Source organism: Embiotoca jacksoni, unplaced genomic scaffold, assembly GCF_022577435.1.
Source record: "Embiotoca jacksoni isolate LCO1_2020_lvr unplaced genomic scaffold, fEmbJac1.0.p SCAF_34, whole genome shotgun sequence".
Lineage (NCBI taxonomy): Eukaryota > Metazoa > Chordata > Actinopteri > Embiotocidae > Embiotoca > Embiotoca jacksoni.
In genome coordinates, this window is record NW_027185386.1 from 1,311,139 (window position 1) to 1,334,673 (window position 23,535).

The following is a 23,535-nucleotide window of genomic DNA, read 5'->3' on the forward strand; positions in this document are numbered from 1 at the left end:
CAAAACTCTGCGTGTTTTCCATCAGGTCTCCAGAACTAGTGGAAATAAGGCACGTTAAGGACTTCGGACAAGACGTTTTGAAACCAACTCTTGCTGATGTGATTAGCTTCTCGTTAATCACATTTTTAATCCTATCTTTGCATTTAGTAGTTGTAAACAGAGAGAGCGATGGCTCTCGAGAAGTCTGAGCGAATCGGTCTGACTCTATAGAAAGCACTTCTTTTTTCCTTTAAGAGATCTTTTAAAAAAGCAGAATATGAACTGAAGAAAGATAACTTACAGAATATATATGTATATGTGAAAGGCATATACACACATTCATATGAATATATATGAATTTCAAATGTTTTAAGAGATAATAAATTGTTAGAATTATAATAAAGATACAGAAACAAAGTTCTAATTTATGGTTTTTGGCTTCTTGAATGTTTTATTTCCATCTGAACCTGCAGAGCGAGACGACTCTTTCTCAACCTTCATCCTGACTCACTTTATAGAATTTGTCATCACGAACAAAGAGTTCTCAAGTTGTATTTTGGTAATGATATGTTATTGTAGTTTTTAAATAACATGAGTTTTAAACAACTTTATCTGCATATTAAACTACCCCAGGGCTGAAAGTGTTGATGTAATGCTTTAAGATTACAACGCCACTAACTGCAATGTGTACAGCAGAGGTGAAAAAATTATTTCCGATGAAGGGCCAAAAATGAATGTGGATGGAGGGCCGTGGGAAAAAAACTGTTTATGTTGCGGGAAATTGTATTTTATTAAAATAGGATATAACTTGCAGAAAATTAAGATCCTAAATCTAACGTACAATTTCAAAATAATTAAAACGCTACTCTTTAATCTGTATAATAGAAAGTTTAGAATTTGGTTGAATCTTTTTTTTAAGTGTAATGTGGAAAAAAAAGTCATAACATAGCATGTCGTCTGAAATAGGATAAAAAAACAGTCATACTATAGCATGTCGTCCGAAAATACTTTATTAACATATTTCCGACGACATGCTATAGTATGACATTTTTATCACATTTCAGAGGACATGCTATGGTATGACATTTTTATGTTATAGTATGACTTTTTTTTATCCTATTTCTGACGACATGCTTTTTTAGTGATAAAAAAGTCCTACTATAGCATGTCATCCGAAATGTGAAAAAAATGTCAAAAGGAACTTCGCGCCAATCAGCAAAATTAGCTAGTTAAAATAACCTTTATAAAGTGACGTACATTTCACTGTTTTAATAAATTATTATGCAATGTACAGTATAACAATCCAAAATTGAATCACTCAGAATATTTGACACTGACTCCCGCCAACAGTTTACATTGAATTGAAACTATTTTTTAAAAAGCAACATAAATTATAAACTGGACAAATGGACAAACTGATCATTTTCAGCTGTGCGTGAGAAAAATCACATTGAACTAACAACAGCATTCCTTATCTTTGTCATAGTATATTATTATGAAATTGACTAAATTTACATTAAAATTCTTCTTGAAATTTTGAGTGCAGGACTTTCCCAGAGTACTAAATCCCCCCACTCTGGGATTAATAAAGTAAAATCTAATGTAATCTAATCTGTTGTATTGCTTCTTCCTCAGCAGCTGGAGCCTGTCATCAAAAAGTCTCAGAATTGATATCTGAAATTAAACAGTAAATGTTTAAAAAGCTTCTGTGTCCGCTCAGGTTTAAACGACCATTTTACGGTCTTTATTTTATCCAAAGCTTTATCATCTCCAAAGACAGCAACTATTTATTGTGAGATTTTCAAACACCTTTCTGTTGCAGTCTTATGTAATAATTGTATTAAACACAAGGGGGCAGCAGTGCTTCAACTGACTGCTGCAGCTTTGGTTGGGCACCCAATTACAAAAAAATATCTACTAGTTTGTTAAAAAGCTTGTTATTTTTACCTATAAAATCATCAAATACCTTACTTTAAAAAAAATAGTTTATGATGCCCTTTGTACTTTTTATAATGTAAGAGTAAATTATTACCTATATAGAGAAATAATATGTTAAATTTTTTATTTTATAGTACTCTATTAATCCCCGAGGGGAAATGTCTTCACTACAGCAGGGGGGGCTCTCAGGGGGGGAGCTGCTGCAGCAGGCTGCCACTAGGCGGCGCCAGGTAACCTGACCTGAGGTGCATGTTTTTGGATGATGGGAGGAAGCCGGAGAACCCGGAGAGAACCCACGCAAGCACAGGGAGAACATGCAAACTCCTCACAGAAAGGCCCAGGACCGGATTCGAACCCAGAACCTTTTTGCTGTGAGGCGACAGTGCTAACCACTGCACCACCGTGCCGCCCTGAATCGCGCTCCTTTTAAATGTTTTAATACTGGAGGTTTGAGATTCATATTTTGACTTTGGCTTTTTTAAAACAATTTTATCATCAACATATTTTTCCCCTAAAATCTACAAAACAATTATTTTAGTTACAACAACAACCACATAAAAGATTTTTAAACATTTAAAGAAATAAAATGTTACAAAAAAAACCCCAGCACACATATTTTAGCCTTTTTCAGAGCCACATTCTTAAATGGATTGAAGTTCATGATTTGAACTTTTGAATTAAACGTTATCAATAAAAAAACAAACAAAACGTAATCTCTCACTGACTGTAAAGCATTATTAAACTATGAGGTTGTTTCGTGGTGGTCCACAGGCACATGATAATTAGCTTTGTCCTTCCAGCTGTGAGTTATTGATCAGCTGTATTGATGATTCTGAAAATAAAGTGCCAGTATACCGTAAATTTAACCGATGCAGGAAGTCTCAAAATGTACCTCATTTTAATACAGTGATGCGAAATGAACAGCACAGACACAAAATAAAGGGAGATTCTGTTTTATTTTCAAAAATGTTTACTTCAAAACCACTAAGGTCATTTATAAGGCATTCACAACAATTCTCTTTTTTTTTTATTATTTTGGTTTTTGGACATCTGAGACGGTTTCTGATGCTTTCAGACAGGGTTTCCTACAACAGGAGTTACAGCTAAGGCACGGCACAAACTCCCAGTGAGAGACAACAAGAAAACAAAAGCCAGAGATGGACAGAAAAATCAACCGCATTTGAAAGAAACAGCAGCACAGTGTAAAAATAAAAAAAAAAACCTCTCAGCTGGGATTTTCCTCCAGAATCTGAACATTTTCACAACATCGAAATGTCTTAAAAAGCCTCTTAAAAACAGTCACATTTCCGTTACAGCCCAAACATCTGGACCCTGCTAGTCATTAATTTCAAATCTGTACATCATATATTAAGTGTTTATTTTTTTTTACGAAATACTGATTTACATAAATTCACTCATTACTATGAAAATGTGTTTATTTATTTGGAGCAACAACAGGAAATAATCTGAATTTGTTATTTGGTGTAACTTTCCTAAAGTTTTTATTGTCTTAAGTTTAACATTTTCACATGAAATCTAAATATTTCCTGAAATCTAAATAGTTGCTTTCTGTTTCATCGGCAGCCGGAACTCGCTGATGTTTTGGTGCTGTACATCACTGTATGAAATAATAAATTAAACTGAAAACTCCCAAACCTGTCTAGAATAAATACTGTTCACTTGCTGACTGTCACAGTTCATTTAGAGCTTTTACCCTCGTGGTTAGAAAACCCCGCCGGTCTCCAGTTTTGGTCCCAAAAAGAATAATTTCCCATTGCATCTTCACATACTGGAATAACTTATCTAAAAATAATACAACTGAACATGGATTGTATGGAGGACAATAAATGACCTATAAATAAACAAATGCAGAATGAAATGCTTAAATACATAAATGCATTTCAAAAATAATATATTTTGGTAGTTAAAAAGGACATAATTAATGTCTTGAACTTAATTATACATTTCCATAGATCTTTTACAGGATAAAGTGGTTGTAAATAAAGTAATTATTATTACATTTTTTTCCTTTTTAATTTATCTATGTTAATAAAGTAGAAGATCAAACAGGTCAAGGCCACTGTGTGTAGTTAACAGAAGGTTAACATAGCGAGCTTGTATCAAGTAAATTTAATCAGAATCGTTTGCTTCCTTCTGGTTCGCCCAGCTGACCAATCAGCTTTAAGACCTCCCACCTAATTAACATATAGACACCGAAATAAAGACATAGCATATGCAAAACTCTATCTACGGAAATGTAGAAATAAAGTCAAAACCAATTCATTTATTATTTATTTGTGTATTGGATTATATATTTATATTTAAGGCATTTTTTGTCTTCCACTGAACACCAAGGATTTGTTACTTTGAAATTACCTTGCACTATTTTGATTTAAAGTCTGAATTTAAAGATGCAGGTGAATCCACAGTTAATGTTAAAGAGACACTGAGTTTGAATTTTGAGTGTAGTTAGCTTAGCTTAGCATAAAGGCTCAAAGAACGCAGGTAGCCTAGCTCTCTCAAAAGGTGAGAAAGTCCTTCAACAAGGAACTCTAAAGGTCACAAATGAACATTTATATCATGTCTGTTTAATACTTAAAAACAGAAGTTTAAAAAAAGATAATTTATAGTATTTGTAGGTTACTGTGCTGCTATATTTGTGATGCATTGACTTAAATTGAAAGGTTTTAGAAGGCTAACTGTTTCCTGCCATTTGCAGTCTTTATGCTAAGCTAAGATAACTATAACTTCAGGTTTACCAAATGCCACATTATTAGCCAGTTCAGCTGAAAACAAACAAAAAACTTCTGTCGCATTTCACACAGCTACGCTCAACTTAAATCCAGTTATAACCTAAAACTGATTTTCTCCATGTTAAACTGTTAATCAACAGGTTTAAAATGAATGTTTAGACATAAAGGTACCCGGTGGAGTTGTGGTTTTGTTTATGTTCTGTCCTTCTTTTGGTCAAACAAACATGTCAAATTAATACCCTGCCTAGTTTGACAACTGGTCATAAAAACAACACAGACTAGATTTTTTTATCCTCACTGGTGCGCTCCAGATTAGATGTGAATATTTGCAGAGCCAGTTGTTTGGCACATGAATGAGCAGCATGAAAATTTAAAGGTGCATCTTGTGTGGCCTCCTCCCCCGCTGCTAACGCTAAAAACAGTCCAGTAAAATCCTCAAAAAGTAATGCTACTCTGGTATGGAAGGACATCTGGTTCAAAAAGTTAATGCAGCAAGGTTGAATTGCTGTCATTGTTTAATTTTTTTTAATATTCTTCAATCATATAGTGCCAACTTCTTTAACTTAAACAATTTCAGATTCATTTTAAAAATCATTTTGAATGTTATATTTTTAAATAGTGTAACACATTAACTTAACCTCACCTGTGGATGATAAAAAAAAAAAAACTACCTTAACTGTTTCAGACAATCTCAGAAATGTGGAATAGAAATAATAAAATAATGAACAATCATTTTATCACTGAGGAAGAGGAGGCTGTTTAACGCCGCTGAAGTCCACCGAAAACTGATACAAACATTTACCATTAGCCTTTCGAAACAAAGGCAGACATTTAAAAACAAATCTCAGCTGCTGCACCAAATATCAGCATATCAAATATTAGTCACTGACTAAGAAAAGAAAAGTTTCATAAAAAGTTCTGAAATGCGTCTTTGACACAGTCACGCCTGGTCGTACAGCAGAGAGCAGATTTAAAAACAAAATGGAAAGAGGATGGAAAGAGGAGGTGAATCTCTTCCAGCATCGTGTCATTTCAGGTCTGAAGGTTTCAGACGCGGCACAGAAAGAAAACATGAATCACACAAAGTGCCGCTCGGCGTCAAAGAAAAAAGCCCGTCGATACGCTGACGATACGCTGATTTACAGTGGTGGAAAGTAACAGAGTACCTTTACTCAAGTACTGCACGATGAACTTTATACTTCACTACATCTATCTGACAGCTGGAGTTAGTGTTTAGTTTGCAGATTAATATTGGATATAATAAATACAACAGCAATTTATTCAGTAAAAAGTAAAATTTTTTTTATAGAATTATGCTCAGCCACAGTTAAGAGCAGAATCTGACTTTTTAACAGTTTTACCTTTTAAATATTTTTATAAATTTAGTCATTTTTCATACATTTTTAAAAGGAAAACTGTATAATATAATTTTTTAGGGAAAAAGAAAATCAGATAGACCGCACTTCACAGTTAAAGCTAATCTGAGTGCATATAGCTAGCCTTTGCTAAAGCTAAGTATTGACATTTTTTTTGTTGCTCGAACATCTGAAAAACTGGATATGTTTTACTGCATAAATAAAGTAGTAATTCAATATAATTATAACAGGGAGAAGTACCACTCATAGTGCTGTTAAAAGCTAACTAGCCTAGCTTAGCTGCCCTTTTTGTCCAAACAGAGAACAGAATCTGATTTTTCTCAGTTTTACAGAAAATATTTCTTTCTTTCTGTCAGGCAGAATAAACCGATAACTCCAATAATAACCCAACATTATAGACATATAAAAGGCTTAGAGGCTTCTTAGAGATTCTGTACGCAGAACTTTTACTTTTAAAAGTGCATTTCTTGTTATTATATTACAACATTTTACTTTAGTAAAGGATCTGATTACGTCTTCCACCACTGTCTTGACACATCTGCAATAAAATTGAATATATTATTTGCACAAACTCATTGAAACCGACACAGCTCTGTATGAGAACGTCTGTGGTTGCTGATAACTTTTTTTGGGGCTAATTATCTATTAAGAATCTTATTGTTTTGTATTGTTTCCCTCAATGTGAGGAAAAGAGGCAGAAATAATGAAATGGAAGACCAGATGGGCCAAAACAGAAAGTCATGACGTTATTTTATTTCCTCAACGCAAGGAGAAAAATCACAATTTGAAAATCTCAAGTAAATGAAAAGAATTTGTTTCTTTTGCTTCTACTGATTCAGAGGTGTAATTTCAGCCGTAATTAAGCCTTTATACTTTTTTTTTTTTTTTTTTTAAACGATGGGCCTAAAAATTAGCAACCACGTCCGTTTTCAGCGTGTGAACATGTGAAGCACCTGAACTCAGGGACACACTCGAACCACAAGAGGTAAAGAGTTCTTCTGACGCGCCTTCAACACACATTCATTCATTCACTCACTGCAACACACAGCTTTGTAGTCCTAAATAAAAGTGACTGCATGAGGACTGAAGGAGAATATTTTCTTCCGAATCTCTTCCTCCTCTTCCTCCCGTCGTTTATTCTTCTGTCGCTCCCACAAATTTTAAATAAATAAATATCAGACATGTCTTCCTTCATTTATTCCCGTCCACTCGTCCTCCCTCAGTCCGTCCGTCTGCTACCTGATCCGTCCGTCCTCTCTGGGCGGAGTCAGTTCAGATTTGGGGTCGGGGCTGCCGGAGCTCCACGCCGTGAGGCGGCAGCGTTGCATGACGGGACAGGCGCTGGGGCCCATGGAGCAGACGTCTGAGGCGGACCAGTGGCCCTCCAGCAGCCCGTCCAGCCAGTTGCGCAGCGGCGCCCCCGTCAGGCCGGCGTTGGCCTCGGCCTCCTCCACCGCGCCGAGGCTCACCGGCAGCCGCAGCACCGGGTTGAGGCCGTGGAAGCTCTGCTCCATGTAGGAGTTCCTGGCCGGGCCGCCGTGCAGCCGCCGAGCGTCCTCTGGATCCCAGAGAGGAAAAGGAGAAACAGGAAAAAGGAAGTTAACAACAGGAAGGGAAATTTCACGTTTAATTTAATGGCAAAATTACAGATCTATCACATATTGCTGCAGTTGTTTTCAAACAAACAACACCAGAGACGTCTCAGTCTGGTTGTTAGGTCCACACCACGGTTCTTTACCATCTTTAAACGGACCTGAGTTCGTTTAACTGAATCAAACAGGTTCAGATTCAGTCTAAATAAATACATTTTAAAATATTTAATATTCTGTTATCTTAATTATAAAAGGCTTAAATATAATTGTTAATTAGCTCCTCCATACATTTTTTTCATGATTGCAAAGATAAATGTTTGATTTTAGCGACATTTTTTTCCCCAAAAATTTTGGAGTTCTTTACATATTTTGCAAAACTCTCACGAATAGTCTGCAAAAAAATGTTTTGCATTAACAACTCACTTTTTTCACTTTAACTTTTTTTGCAGAGAAATTGCAGGAATTTTTTTCTAAAGTCGAAGCCATGTTAATTATTGCGACTGCAAGATTACGATTTTCTGAAGCGACTTTATAACGGATATGTATTAAATATGGAATAATTAATCATCCGGATGGTTGGAAGAGTCTTTTAAAGATCATGCAAACATTTAACATGTTGCATTTTAACATGGAGGCACCAGTTCGAGATACTTACTCGGATCAGATCTCATCACATGTACCAATAAAACCTGCCTGTCTGTTCATGCAGCGGTCTTTACTTGCAGTCCCCCCCCCCCCCCCCTCACACACACACACACACAGGAAACAATCCAACAGCTAATTCAGACAGAGGTGACCCTGGGAGTGCATGACAGAGCGACTGGATACCAAAACTATAAATATATGTCTGCATGGTGTTGACAGCTGTGACAGGAGGGGCCTGCGCTCCCTGTAATTCAAGTATTATCTGCTATTGGCACTTGAGCTGCAGGGACCCCTCAGAGATGTCAGACTGTCAACACTGAGTTCTACGGTGACGTTCTGAGACGTCTGAAGGAAAAAAAACAACCTGCAAAACCACCTGAAATGTTGCGCCATGGCAACAGGCTCCTCCAACACGACAACCCTCTCCGCGACTTCTTTCTGTTCCACAAAATAAAAGTTCAATCTGAAGGAGTCGTTTGGATGCCGTGGAAAAGATCCGGGGCGGATCGTAGATGGAGATTGACGCGTCTTACATAACGGGGTTTCCGGGGAGCGTCGTGTCGCTGCCCAACAGGACCAGTTTAAAGGGAATGGCAGCTAGATTTAAATCAGGTCGGTTATTGTCTCTACTCTTTTTGATCACACCTCCTACTTTTTCCACACCGTTGAAGTAATTTCATGGTTTGTCAGGTATTTAATGTGCCAAAAAACTCAAATGTTTATGTTATGAACTCTTCCTAGCGGTCTCCTCCGTCACAGCTGTCCAGGAGGAGGTTCAGTTCTTCTCATGTGACCAAGATATTGAGTTTCAGGTCATGTGACAGCAGGTGTAACCTCTGTCTGGTCAAATATGGACCTCTGTGGCGGAATCTGACCTTTAACCCCTCTTCTCTGGTGCCCCGAAGACCTTCGTTTAAAAGACGTGGAGGCTTAAATGTTAAATTTGTGCCCTTCGTACTGCTTTCTCGTGTTCGTGTGTGTTTCAGGTTGCCCACCTTGTTGTATCGGCTGCTGCCGGTGGAACTCCAGAGGAGCCACGACGAAGCTGGTCTGGCCCAGCGGGCTCCAGTGGTGCAGGACCCTCAGAGTCCAGACGCCGGGCCTCAGCGGGGAGGTGAGCGGCGGCCGGTAGTGCGTGACCTCGGCGGAGGCGTCCACCAGGATGTCGTAGGTGGCAGCGATGACGTTGGTGGGGTCGATCCACACCACGGTGGCCGTCAGGTTGCTCTGGCTCCGGCTCCAGTGCTGCACGGCCACCGGCTCCTCCTCGGGTCCCAGCAGACCCCCCCAGTTCCTGAAGAGACGCTCCTTCGGGTCCCAGTCCGCCCCCACCTGAGGAGGGAGAAGGTCAGCGGGACTCTTCAGGGTCAGATTGAAAGGGTGCACCGTCAGCTTCTAACACCGATTTATAGTTGATTTCAGAAGTGATTAAATACTGAAGAATACTGAAACTAGACTCGGTATGTCCAAAACTCTGATGTGACTTTGAACCTAAGACATGATTTCCATCAGACTCGACCTCGTATATTTTTCTATTTAAGCAATTTCCCTGCGGTGATCAATAACGTTTTTCTGATTCTGGAAGTTAAGGTTACAAGCGTCTTCTTTTATTTAAGCCACTGACGGCGATGCTGTGACGCTCACATGAGAAGTTCAGCTGTAAAACGATCCATATCTCCATTGGATTTAGGATCTGAAGTGCCGTGTGTGCGTGTCTGACCTGGACGTGCTGCAGCCGGTTGGTGCCGTGGGGGGGGCTGGTCAGGGTAAAGTGGTCTTTGTGCGTCACCCAGGTCTCCAGGTTCTCCAGCTGGGTGGAGGCTCGGTTGGTGGCCACGTGACGCACCAGGTAGCCCTGGAACTGGTCCGACAGGAAGTAGAGGTGGACAGACACCGGGAGGCTCAGGGCCACAAACCTGAGAAACAAACACGCGTTGACATCACGTCTAAAATAAACCGAATTCAAGTGAAAAATGTGTTTGATCCAGATGTTAATTATCCCCAGAGGATGAACCACAGATAGATACAAAATATACTTAACTTAAAGTGTAATACTACCGAGGGCCAATGGGGGCAGGCTCCAATGGAAAACATTTGAAACAAACAACTTGATGCTTATAAAAATGGGAGTCTATTGGAGACAGAGTCTTTTTGGAGCCAGCCCCTAGTGGCCCTCATTAGTGTTACACTTTAAGGCACTTCTGCATTTTCATACCCGGAAGCTACGTCTATTTATAAAAACAGATAAAGATAAACTTTTAGAAGTTTAACGGAATTTGTTGAGCATTACTGAGTCTCTATTTTTCTTTGTGTGTTTGTGTGCGTGAAGCATCTAATAATCGAATATTTGTCAAATAGAGTGAATCTCAAGCGTATTTTTGCTTGCAATGTCCATCCCTAAAACAAACTGCCCTCAGACAGGAAGTACCTTCTAACGTAGATCAATAACAGTCTGTAACATTTCGGAGTTTCCTGAAAGTTCAAAGTGTTTCCTGTAAAAAATGAGGTTTGTTGAAAACTGCAGGAGGCTTGATATTCTCTGAATCTCAACAAACGGAGGTGGAGAGTTGAAGTCAGTCTGACCTGCAGCAGACGCACAACACAGCAGCAGGAAATGAAGCGGAATGATCCTTTAACCGGAGACAGAAATCTGCACTTTAAACTGTTTGTCGTTGTAGACGATATTCTCAGATGCACGTTGGTGTAGACGTGGTTTTACATGCTGCTGACTGAAATCACAGGTCGGAGGGAACAGACGAGTCCTGTTAACCCCCCACCCCCTCCACACACACACACACACTTTTCCCATAATGCTGCCCCCGCCCATGCTAGCCACCAATCCCCACCCGAACTCCAGCAACAAGTACCTCCTTGTACCTACTACGGGTCTCCACCACACACACACACACACACACACACTCACACTCACTCACACTCACACACACACACACACACACACACACACACACACACTCACACTCACACACACACACACACGCTGGAAGCTGGAAAAGTCCAGCCCGTGCAGGAACTGAAGCCTGATTGTACCGTGGGACAGGCTCGCCTTATCTTCATATTTAATTTGGACCAGCGCTGGTGAGTTCAGTGGAAACACACGTTTCATCTGACGGTGACCGAGCGGTTCGTCTCTCTGTTCAGACTGAATCACTCAGGACAGGTGAGGAGACACGTGGACGTGAGTCAGTCCGTTTGGTTCTAACTGAGGGAAAATTAACTGTCGTTGATGTTTAATTCTGGCACAAATACGTTATTCAATGTTTTCACGTGACGTCACATCCTTATAGCAACCAGAGACTGGATATAAAAGGTCCGAAAAATGAGGCCGACACAGAAGTGTCTTAAGCTGCAATACCACCGAGTGCCCCTAGAGGTCGGCTCCAAAAATCTCCGGCTCCATAGACTCCCATTCAACTTTAACAATTCAAGTTCTCCCATTAATTTAGAGGTCAATATATTTTTTATGTTATCTTTATTTTATTAGCTAAAGTCACTCCTTCTTATTAGTTTTCTGGAGGTCCATCTGAAAATAATCCCTCATTCATTAATTTTATTGTACTCTATTAATCCCCGAGGGGAAATTCTTTTGCTGCTGCAGCATCCCGAGGGGGAGCTGCTGCAGCAGGCTGCCACGACCGCGGCGCCAACTAACCTGAGGTGCATGTTTTGGGTGATGGGAGGAAGCCGGAGAACCCGGAGAGAACCCACGCAAGCACAGGGAGAACATGCAAACCCCGCACAGAAAGGCCCAGGACCGGATTCGAACCCGGAACCTTTTTGCTGTGAGGTGACAGTGCTAACCACTGCACCACCGTGCCGCCACTTAGAAAAGAAGATTCAAAAAGACCTGTTTTTGGGGGCGTGTCTGTTTGATTGACAAGTGCAGTCAGGTTACAGCTATCGGTGGGCGGGACGTAGTATCGTCAGGTTTCCAATCAGATCAGTCAGATCCACCACTGGCTCCTCCCCCAGCTCATCCAAATATGGTCACTTCCTGCTCCGAACTAGCAAAGATGGTGACGGACAAAAGTTTCCTGGATCGTACCTGCAGCTGTTGTCGTTGGGGTGACCCTGCAGCGAGCTGGCAGCGCGGGACAGTCCCATCCGAGTGAAGGCGTGGTAGTGGCTGAGCGCCGAGTCCGACAGGCCAGCGGGTCCATCCGTGTCCTGCTCGTAGGTGTTCTCCCAGTAGGCCTGCAGGCCCAGGGTCCCGGCGCCGTGTGCCCCGAACAGGTAGGCGTCCAGCTGGCTGATGATCTCCTGACTGACGCTGGCCTCAAACTTGCGGGCGAAGAAGGTCGGTCTGGAGGCCTGCTGTGGACGAGGACAGAGGAAGAGGAGGGGCTTAATCTTCAGTGAAAATATTATTATTGTTATTGCAGGCAGTTTAATAACGGTCTCTGAAGTAGAGAAAATACTGTGATTTTACAACTACAGACAACTCCCTGACATCACACACACACACACACACACACACACACACACACACACACACACACACACATATATTTGGACATTGTGAAGACCTTCACTGATGCATTCCCTGAACCTGAAACCAAGTCTGCAAAAAAACTACCAACACCTCTTAAAGGTCATATGTCACCACAGGGATAGATAAACAGACACACTCACACTTTTACTTAGAGAGGACCTTCATTGATGCATTTCTTGAACCCCAAAACCTAAACAACACCTTAAAGGTCATATGTCTTCACTGTCCAATAATGTCCTCACTTCCAGAATGTAAAACTTCCATTGGTCCCCACAAGGCTAGATGGACAAACACACACACTCACATTTTTACATTGAAAGGACCTTCATCGATGCAATATGTGAACTCCCATAATCAATAAAAAATAGCAACTTAAAGGTCAAATGTCCTCACTGTCCAATAATGTCCTCACCACTTCCAGATGTAAAACTGAGAGTGGTCCCCACTGGGATAGATGGACAAACACTGCTGCTGTGTGTCTCTGTGTTCTCATGCATGAGGACAGTATCTGCAGGAAGGAAGGGGCGTGGCCAGTGATGTCATCAGGAGGGTGTGACCTCTCTCCGGTGGCTCCGAGCCAGGAAACCCCAAACCTAATGAGAAGCATGAGGGCGGCCAGCCGCCGAGCTCTGGGCGTGTTCCCTCCGATGTGTCCTCAGCAGAACAACAGGAGAAACCAGCGGATGCAGAGGCGGCAACGACTTTTGTTTCCTCCGTCAGGAGATCAGAGAGAAATTTACTGTTTGTACTCAGCCTGACAAACCTCCGGCTGGAGCTATATTTAATTCAGATTTAACACGTTTTCATCTTTTATCTTTGTTGTTATTCTGGTTTATTTCTAATTAACAACTAATGGTTATTTTTATTATTAATTAATCTCAATAACAGCTTCTCGGAGTTCATGTGTATTTTACTAATATACATCTGTTCACCCCTCCAAATCTAAAAACTAGAACATTTACAAACAGATAAAAATGAGGAAAACATGTGAAAGGTTTTTAAAGGCTAATTATGTCAGTGTTAAAATGTCCGATTTTCACATCACATGTTCTTAAACCTCAAAGCTGAAATTAATAAAACAAAAGGCATATTAAAGCTTATTTCAGCAGAATCTGAATAGAACCAGGAAATAGTCACATTTAAGAAACTGGAACCAGAAAGGTTTTTGAATCTTTACTTTTAAAACTAATTTAAAAAATCAGTTATTGGAGTTCTTCCCATTCAGTTTGGTTATTCCCAAGCCTAAATAAATAAATTAAAAAAATTGAAAATAATAATTTGTATCGTGTGAATTATTTGTCTGTTAATATAGAGTTGTTTATAAAATGTAAATATGCAAAAACTATTAGCATTTTCCTTATCAAAACAGCTGCCACCTGGAGCTGCAGGTGAGCAGACGGGTGGGTGGAGTTAGAGGCGGGGGACTATTTAATAAGGTGTCCAGTTACATCTGAGCCACTTTAGGGCCTTAGGGGATTTTTTTTTCTTGGATAAAACTTAAACAGATGAGTTTTTAGAGGTTTAATCGACAACATCAGAGGAACTTTAAATACCAAAGTGTGTGTTGTCCTGTACGTACTGTACATGAGTGTTCCTGACCTTTACATTAAGGACTCGGCGCCGCCTCCTGAACCCAGACATTATAATAATGACAACCTTGGAGACCTCGAGCTACAAAGCTCTAAAAATACGTTCTGCCCCGAGTGCACAGCTGTTTCCAGGATCAGCTCTGCTTATAGAATCCGTCGGCCGCCCCGCCACAGACGCTGTCCTCAGGTCTGTCCTCACGGGGAGCCGCCGGCCGGCCGGCTGCCTGCTGCACGTATAAGCAGCACCGCTAATTTGTGAATATGAAACTATTCTGGTCCTCAGCGACGAGGAGGTGGCCGAGCCGGAGGAGACCTTAAAGGGCTGCTTTATCACATATGATTCAATACCCCAAAAAAGGACACGTCGTCCAAATCCACATTTTCTGTAATTTTTCTGAGAAAGTCTCATCTGAAAGAGAATGTGAGAGTTTAGAGAATTTCTTCCCCTCCACTGTGGTTAAATTAAATTACTTCTCAGTAAATCTTCAACCCGACATACAGAAGATCTATAAAATCAGCACAGTTTCAAGGTGGACACCCAAGATGAGTGTCACACATTCAAGATCTGACCACATGATGAGTATGGTCACAGTCTCCCGTTCTGGTACTCAGTTATGGAACTGAATTATCCAAAGTTTGTCTAAGAGTAGCCAAGAACTGGGATCAAAACCAGTCGAAACCAGTCTTAAACTAGTCAAAAACCAAGTCCAAAACCGGTTTAAGACTAGTCCAAACCAAGTCTAAAACCGGTTTAAGACTAGTCCAAACCAAGTCCAAAATCAGTCCTAAACCAAGTCCAAAAACAAGTTGTCCTAAACTTGTCTACAACTGACACGAAGTTGTTGCCATGACAACAGATGATGCTTCAAATCTGGACGTTGCTGTAAAGAAGCTACAGATTGTAGAAGGTGGATGTTTTACACATGTTGAACCTGACACAGAATCAATCAGCACAGTTTCAAGATGGACATGAAAAGTAGTCTAAAACCAGGTTTAAAACCAGTCCAAAGAGAGAGAGAACAAATCGAACGTATTTTGATATTTGACGAACGACAGACACGTCCGGATGTTTCAACTGTTGATCATCCTTCTGCACATTGAAGCCGAGCTTTAATCTCACCTGGAAGCGCGGCAGGTCGGAGGGCTTGAAGTCGTTCGGCGAGCAGCCGCACCAGTCCACGATGTGCTTGTACTGGCACTTACATCCCAGCTTGCGGTTCCAGTTGGTGATCCTGAGGTTGTTGTCTACCATCGTCCCACAGAGGGCGCTGTTCTCCAGTACGGTGTGGAAAAAGGACTGGAGGACAAATAAAGAGGTATTTAATGTCTGTCTTGGAATAAAACGTTTTTTTTTTTATCAATTGAAGTGTTTTTGCAAGAGCAAAGTCAGAATATCTTAATTTAGGATGATTAAATGTTATTTTTGCTCTTTAAAGATGAATAATCTGCTGCAGCTGGAAGAGTACGAATGTCTAAAATTGAGTTCTAAGGGTTTGTTTTTTCAGGATTTTCAAGTTTTTGTTTGAAGATGTTGAAATAAAAAACATTCGGCAGCTTTACGTTTGAGTATTTTCCTGCTAAAGTGACTTTCCTTACTCGTGTGGCGAGTCTGAGGGGTTATTTAAGTGCGTGTGTGTGTGTGTGTGTGTGTGTGTGTGTGTGTGTGTGTGTGTGTGTGTTACCTCGGCGGGCAGCAGTGTGTAGGTGTAGAAGCGCTTCATGCCGCCGACCAGCTCGTCCCCAGAGTTCACCACGTAGTCCACGAAGGGCCGGTTGAGCAGGAACCAATCGGAGCCTCCGTCCACGGCGATGCCCTCCGGGATCTTGCGGTCTCCGAGACGCCACATGTGTGTGTCGCACTCGTAGAAGAGACGGTCCAGTCCCTGTTTACGGATGAAACTGAGAGGACACGAGATTATTCAACCAGAGATAATGCCTTCATTACATCCGTTAAAGAAACACATGGCTGAAGATAAAAAAAAAGAGGAAGACACTCCGTTTCTTACCGTGCGTTGTCTCTGCCGTGAGACTTGATGAAGTTCATGTTGCGGTATTTGGACAGGAATCCCACCAGCTGCTCGTTGGTCCTGAGGAGAGATGGCAGCTGTCAATCATCAGCTCACACGATCGTCACACAGCACAGATCTTATCACTTTTCAGTTGGAGTCATCATCAGGTCAACATTTAAATCTGTGGGAGGAGCTGCTGGTTTAAATCCTTAATGTCACTGAACGCAGAAACACAGGACCAGCACAAACCAGGTCCACATCCAAGTCTTAAACCAGGTCCACATACTAGTCTCAAACCAGGTCCACATCCTAGTCTCAAACCAGGTCCACATCCAAGTCTCAAACCAGGTCCACATCCAAGTCTCAAACCAGGTCCACATCCTAGTCTCAAACCAGGTCCACATCCAAGTCTCAAACCAGGTCCACATCCAAGTCTTAAACCAGGTCCACATCCAAGTCTTAAACCAGGTCCACATCCAAGTCTTAAACCAGGTCCACATCCAAGTCTTAAACCAGGTCCACATCCATGGAGTCAGTCTGCTCACATGAAGAGACAGAAGACACTGAAACAGAAAGTGCCTTAAAAACCTGTAACCAGGTGGACCGACGAGAACCGGTGTTGTTCTGAAGTACAAAATATTTATCTGATTTAGTTTTATTCTCTTTAATTCACTTTAAATAAATTAAATCTGTTCATGCTGTTATTTTTGAAATCATCTCCCCTTAACTTTTTTACTTTTCACTGAAACATGTCGACTTTATAAATAAGAAGGAAAACCCACATCAACCCTGTAAATAGACTCACAGAGCTTTTCTTTAATCCATCAGTGTTTTGTCCTTTAATGGAGCCACGTGTAAACAGGAAGTAGTTACACGCTTGAACAATGTTTTTAAACAGACTTCCATTTCAGGGAATCAGAGCGACTGTTTGGTTTTCTTTAGCTTCCTCCTCCGAGCTCAGCATCAGTGTGTGGCCTGAAGCAGCATCCAAACAGCAACTCCCAGCATGCAACACCTGGGTCGGCCCGGTGTCGGCCTGAGTGTCGGCAGGCGGGACAGCAGACAGACAGGCAGACAGACAGACTGCTGTCATTACGTCTGATTACAGTCGTTAGGTAGAGCCGCGGGCATTCATGTGGGCATGTTAGTGTTGCTGCTGCGAGTTTGCAGCCACTTTATCATCAGCTGGTCGTATATCACTTCTCATGTTTCTCATCTCAGATTTATTTTGTGCAAATTATGATCTTTAGGGAATTAAAGGAACAGTTTTGACATCCTCTGCAGTCGTCCTGAAGTCGTTTGAGGAGTCGAACTTTCTCTAAATGCCCCTAAAACAAGTAAAGATGAAATCCTCACGCCCGACGTTCATCACGGGGAGCCGATAAGACCGGGTACCTCGGTACGTCGACGTTGTGCTCCACCATACGCTCAAAAAGGACTCGGTAAGCTCTAAGACACATTAAAGAAAGGGCTTTTTAGTGTCAAGAAAAAAAAAAAAGCTTTAAATGTTCTACTGTGCTTTTACTGAAAATGTCCTGCTGGTTTGGAAATGATGCTGAGGCTCAGAAACAGGTCAGAGGAAACAATAACCACAGAATATATCTACAGGCAAACAACATGCTGAGGGACGAGAGGCGCCTTTACCTCTTCATTTAACTCTGTTGCAGCCCTTTATTTACCAAAAAGTTTCATTTGTCGCACCAGCTGTTAAGTTTTTTAACAAAAAGACTCTTTACAATTTGTTTATAAATCAGAAATTGCAGAAATATTAGTTACTATCTCAAAAGCGTCAAAACCTGCCCATCGTTTCATGTGTCGCTGATTTATATCTGGTATTTAACTCATTTTTATCTTATACAAAAGCTGCGGTGTAGAAACAGCACGTTGAGATGTTTCGGGAGGTTGAGCTGCCGAACGTTTTCTTTTTTTCGTCTAACCATCACGATGAGCGTTAATTTCATCAATTCAAACTACGACAAAAGTTATCTGCTCACAACCTGATTTTCGCGACAAAAATGAAAATAAAAAGTAACATTTTGACAACGAAAACAGTGATCAAATGTTTTGCATTTTACATCCAATAAAAAAATGAGTTCAACTTTCCTCTGCTGCCTCAAATATCTCATATTCAGGAGGAAGATTTCTGCTCTCCTTTATTTCTGCTGCATCTGTACGTGTTCGGGGATCACCTCTCTAACCGAGTGTTGGTAATAAATGGTCAAATCTTTGATGTCACCGTGTCTGACTGAGTAGATAACGCCTGAGTGACCTCCTCTGGAGTTCCATTGACTCATGCGGTGACGTCGCAGCTATTGACGGATGGAGAGGAGCTAATGCCGCGGCTGAGCTATGGATTGTAGCTGCGAGCGTGTTTGAGCGGTCACATTGAACAGATCGGTGTGTGTGTGTGTGTGTGTGTGTGTGTGTGTGTGTGTGTGTGTGTCTCGGTGTTTCTATATTTACGAGGAACAACTGAAAGGGATGGAAAGACTGAAGAAGAGCTCGACGTGTTCCGTCAGTCTCAGATGGTGTTTTTCTATAAACTCGGACTTCTGACATGAAGATTCAAGTTTTTAGGGATAAAATCTGAATGATGCAAATAAACTTTATTATAACTGGAAACTGTTTCAGGCCAGCGTGTGAATCTTAAAATGCCGACTTGGATAAAAACTAATCTAGGCTGCTCAGCTGTGCACCAAAAAAGACTCAACAACCCGTCGTCGCCTCTAACTCTCACTTTAAATGCTAATATGAGTGTATCTGCAGGCTATTATTTTGAAAGACTGATATACTGATGTACAAAATGTCAGATACGATAACATCATTTACAGGTGGTGATAATGATGAGGAAAGAAAAACAACAGAAAATGGACAAAAGAATTAAGTTTAGCACCAACGAAAAACAGCAAGCAGAGTAAATTATTTGAAGAGCTAACGGAGCTAACGGAGCTAACGGAGCTAACGGAGGGAGCAAAACCAAAGCTGCGTTCAAATTGAACTCGGGAGCTCCTGGTTACAACATGGAAAGTCGTGCGTGCCGTATGCTTGGCGTGCAATTGGCTAAACCATAAAAACACAAGGCAACGGCAACGTGGACGACAGAGAGGCTAACAATTCATCAAGCTAACGGGGGGGAGTGGGGGGAGTTCAAACATGAACTTCCATGACCTCTGACCTTTCTGTAAACGCCAGCAATCACGTCACAACTTGTGAATTTGAGGCTTGGACAAAATTTTGAGTGCCAGTCCGGTCTGAGTCGATGCACTCGGGGTTCATCGGTAACTCGATCCGTTAAGACTTTAATCAAACCGAAACGAGGCCTGCAGGACTCAGCTGACACGGTGCTTTAACAAATCCATGGCACAACGGGTAATCACTCCACAGTCGTTTGCAAGCGGTATACTCGGAGATCTGTTCCTTCTTCAAACACATCTGTGACGTTTTATTGACCAAAAAGTGTGTTTAGATCTCCGTAAATCAAATCATTCTTCACAGCCCAGATTCAGACCACATTTAGGAAAGTCTTACGTTGTCACCAGATCTCCTGAAGGAAACCCCAACCGGCACCGCCCTCCTGCCGACTCAAGCAAGCAAACCCAACGAAAAGCTTCCGCTCTTTTGAACCCAGTCTCTCACCTGATGGGGTAGTCGGCGGCGCTGAGGTTGATGAAGAAGTCCCAGGACCAGTCGGCCATGCTGAGGAGGTCCTCCATGCTGCGGAGGTACATGGTCAGCAGGCTGGCGCCGCCCCAGATGGTGGACATCCTCCAGGACGTCACCCGGACGTTGGGATACCGGCCGGCCAGAGACAGCACCTCTCTGTGGAGGTAGTTGGACCTCTGAGAGGGGACGGGGAAAGGAGGGTTTTTACTTTCTAACCACCTTTTAGTAATATTTGGACATTTTGAACTGTACAACTGTAATGTGAAACGTTGCTCGTACTACCGGATTCACCGCAAACTAATGTCTAAGTTATGATTGACAGGTGGCGGTCTCACCTGGTCCACGTGGATGTAGTAGTAGTGCGAGGTGTGGTAGATGGCCTTGAAGAGGCGCTGGAACTGACGCGAGGCTCGGCCGTGGACCACCAGGACGAAGGCGATGCGTACTGGCGGCGTGGCGTCCGAGGTGTCCTCGTCCCACTGCACGTTCACGTTGGCCTTACCTGGACAGAGAGGAGGTCAGCTGATTCAACAGGAAGTGGCTTCGTCAAAGTTCAGTCAACACGATAGAAATGGTTTAAATGATGCTTTCAAGTCCTGTTGGAAACACGGTTAATATTAGCGGCAAGCAGCAACCCACTATAACATGACCATATTTGGACGAGCTGGGGAGGAGCTACGGGACAATATGCCCCGCCCACATATACAGGAAACCTGACTGCACCTCGGGACTGTCAATCAAACAGACACGCCCCCAAACATTGCTCTGTTTGAGGCCTAATATGTAATAGAATGGGAGTCAATGGAGGGTTTTTGGAACCAGCCCCTAGTGGCCCTCAGTGGTATTACACTTTAGGACACTTCTGGATTACCTTCACTTTTCAGACAATGAACATTTATATTTATAGTTTTTCTTTGTGTCACATGACAGAAAAAGGAAAAAAATTTTGGGTTCAACTAATCTATTTGAAAACAAATATTTGCTATTTTCTGACTTTTATTTGAAAAAATTTGCATACTAAGTTAACTGATCACTGGAAATAATCTGTAGTCCAACTGTGGTGTATTTATTTTTAAAGAAAATAGACCTGATGAACTATTTCTAGTTCTACTATTTCTAGCACTACTTGCTTGCTTCTTGGCCCTGACAACCTTTTGCTCTTCACTCCAGCTCTCCATTTTCATTTCCGACTTTCCTGGAAACACTCCGTGTGTGTGTGTGTGTGTGTGTGTGTGTGTGTGTGTGTGTGTGTGTGTGTGTGTGTGTGTGTGTGTGCGGCTGGCTGAGCTAAATCCGCCTCTTGTATATACAAACCCGCCTGACAGCCTAATGCTCCTCCATCGTCACGCTCATCCCTAAAGATGCCGCTGAGTCGAGGCCTGCTTGGCCTAATTACTGACCTCTCCGGGCGGTGGGGCATGCTGGGATTGGAGCTCGAAAGGGGGGAATGACTGTAATCAGGCGGCTCAGTCGAACCTAGAGGGAGCGATGTATGTCGTGTACGCCCAGCGACGTGCTCAGAAACTCGAGCACACGTCCGTCAAGCTCCAAACAAACTGCCGCCCTGCTCCGGTCTCTGGATGTAATGAGTAGTGTATCATGAAAGAAACCCATAATCATATAAATCAGACCTCAAACGGGCCCCTGGGTGGTTCTGAGAGCACGACGGTGAGTGAATCATTAGTCAGCCTTTCCAAAAATAAGACTACAAACTGCTTGGTTAATTGGGGTGTAATTAGGCTGGAAGAGTATCATCCTCTCCGAGTTCATTCATGCTTCACATCCCTGAAAATAGAACCCGGCGACCACAGGGAAGCCTCCTCACATCGATGGCACGTGCTCAGTTAAAAATGTTCCTCAAAGGGTAAGAAACCTTTTGGACTTTCAGAAAACCTGCCACTTCAAAGCGTGTTCGTCCCGTTTTTTTTGTTTTTTTTCCGATGTGTCAGCCGTTCATTTGCTGAAGAGCAGAAATCACCATGTGAACACGGAGCGATGGTTCAGCCCTGAAATCACAGTTCGATACGTTTAAACTACGTATAAATTTAGACCATTGATTCCCGGAGCAGACGTTGTGCTACGTGCCAACAGGGATGATCACAGCACCGCAGGCTAAAAACTACAGGAAATAAAACACATCAGGAAATAAAAACCTGCCCTACTGCACCTTTAAAATGCTTTATTCTATATTTTATTTTATTAAAGTGTTATATCTGTTATCCATTTCATTTTTAAATTACTTTTTAACACGTTTTTAATGTTCCTTTTAGTTTTGTTTTTATGTGAAGCGCTTCTTGCTGTAAAACACTTTGAGCTGCACTTCTTGTATGAAAGGTGCTATAATAATAAAGTTTCCTCTGATGTTTTAAGGTTCTGTTGTCAGAACTTTACTGTGTTAAGTGCCCTGATGTGACTTGTGTTGTGATTTGGTGCTAAATAAATAAAAATTTATTGAATTTAATGGACGTTTTTGCCGTCTAAGGGAAATAAAACAGGTATGAATAAGATAAAATGATCAATTAATAACAAAGAAAGAACATTCCCCAGATGTAATCAAATTTATTTTGGATCTTCCCCAAGATTCAGAAGAAATATGTCCAGAAAGTCAATTAAAATGCAGTATAAATTTTTATTTTTATTTAAAAAAAATTATATTTCTGTCTAAAGAACAGTTTAGTTGCAAATCATTTGAGTTTGATCTCAATATAAATGTGAGTTTTCAGGATTTATTTGTCTGCAGATCAATAAGTCATATAAGCAGGGATGAACTCGTAACACTGAGGTTTGTGGTTACTGATCTCACCTTCTAGGGGGCAGTAGCGAGGCACCTTCTCGGGCATCAGCGCTCTCTCTTTGTGTTTGCAGTAGACTTCGGCGATCTGCTGCCGACACTCGCGGGTTTTGGCCCTCGACAGAGCCGAGATGGCCTCCTTCCCGCTGATCTCGCACTGCGGCTGCTCCTTCCTCGACTCCGACCCGGCGGGCAGCGAAGGAGAGGCCGGCTTCCTCGTCTGGAAGAACGGCAGGTGCCGATTGGACCCCAGCGCCGGGGCCGGGACGGTGGGCAGCTGGGGGTGGGGCTTACGGATGTGGGCGTGGCTACGATTGTGGCCCGCCCCTCTGGTTTGGACGGGAGGGTGCTTGAGGACGTCGTTGGCGGACTTTTCCTTCTCCAGCCTGCGCTTGGCGTTAGCGGCGGGCGCCCGCTGGCGCTGCGATCGCGCTCCCAGGTTGCTGTTGCTGTCGATGGTGTCAAAGTCTTTGGGCACCGAGTTCTCGTTGTTGTTGCTGTCTGGGCGGGGTTTTTCTTTGGGGCGGTGAGAGTGGTAGACGTCCTGTGAGAGACAGGAAAGACGAGTCAGCACAAACTGCCAAAATAAACTAGTTAGATATTTAAATATTCATGTTCCCCTGAGGATGAACCACGTTAATGGCCAATCAGACGTACGGCAGCCATGTTTGTTTCTGATTGACAATCCGT

At 42.1% G+C, this 23,535-nt stretch overlaps 1 protein-coding gene across 1 annotated transcript in view; it reads right to left on the reverse strand.

Annotated features, from left to right (window-relative positions):
• Positions 1-2,836: 2,836 nt before the first annotated feature.
• LOC138207856 (xylosyltransferase 1-like) overlaps positions 2,837-23,535 on the reverse strand; it is a 28,371-nt gene continuing 7,672 nt past the window's right edge. The window contains exons 2-11 of the mRNA XM_069165414.1: positions 22,858-23,389; positions 20,390-20,556; positions 20,028-20,230; positions 16,389-16,469; positions 16,065-16,281; positions 15,503-15,679; positions 12,347-12,615; positions 10,004-10,199; positions 9,279-9,615; positions 2,837-7,604 (exon numbers count right to left, since the gene is read on the reverse strand). Of these exons, the coding sequence (XP_069021515.1) occupies positions 7,282-7,604; positions 9,279-9,615; positions 10,004-10,199; positions 12,347-12,615; positions 15,503-15,679; positions 16,065-16,281; positions 16,389-16,469; positions 20,028-20,230; positions 20,390-20,556; positions 22,858-23,389 (2,502 nt within the window). The 3' untranslated portion in view covers positions 2,837-7,281. The remainder of the gene's footprint in view (positions 7,605-9,278; positions 9,616-10,003; positions 10,200-12,346; positions 12,616-15,502; positions 15,680-16,064; positions 16,282-16,388; positions 16,470-20,027; positions 20,231-20,389; positions 20,557-22,857; positions 23,390-23,535) is intronic.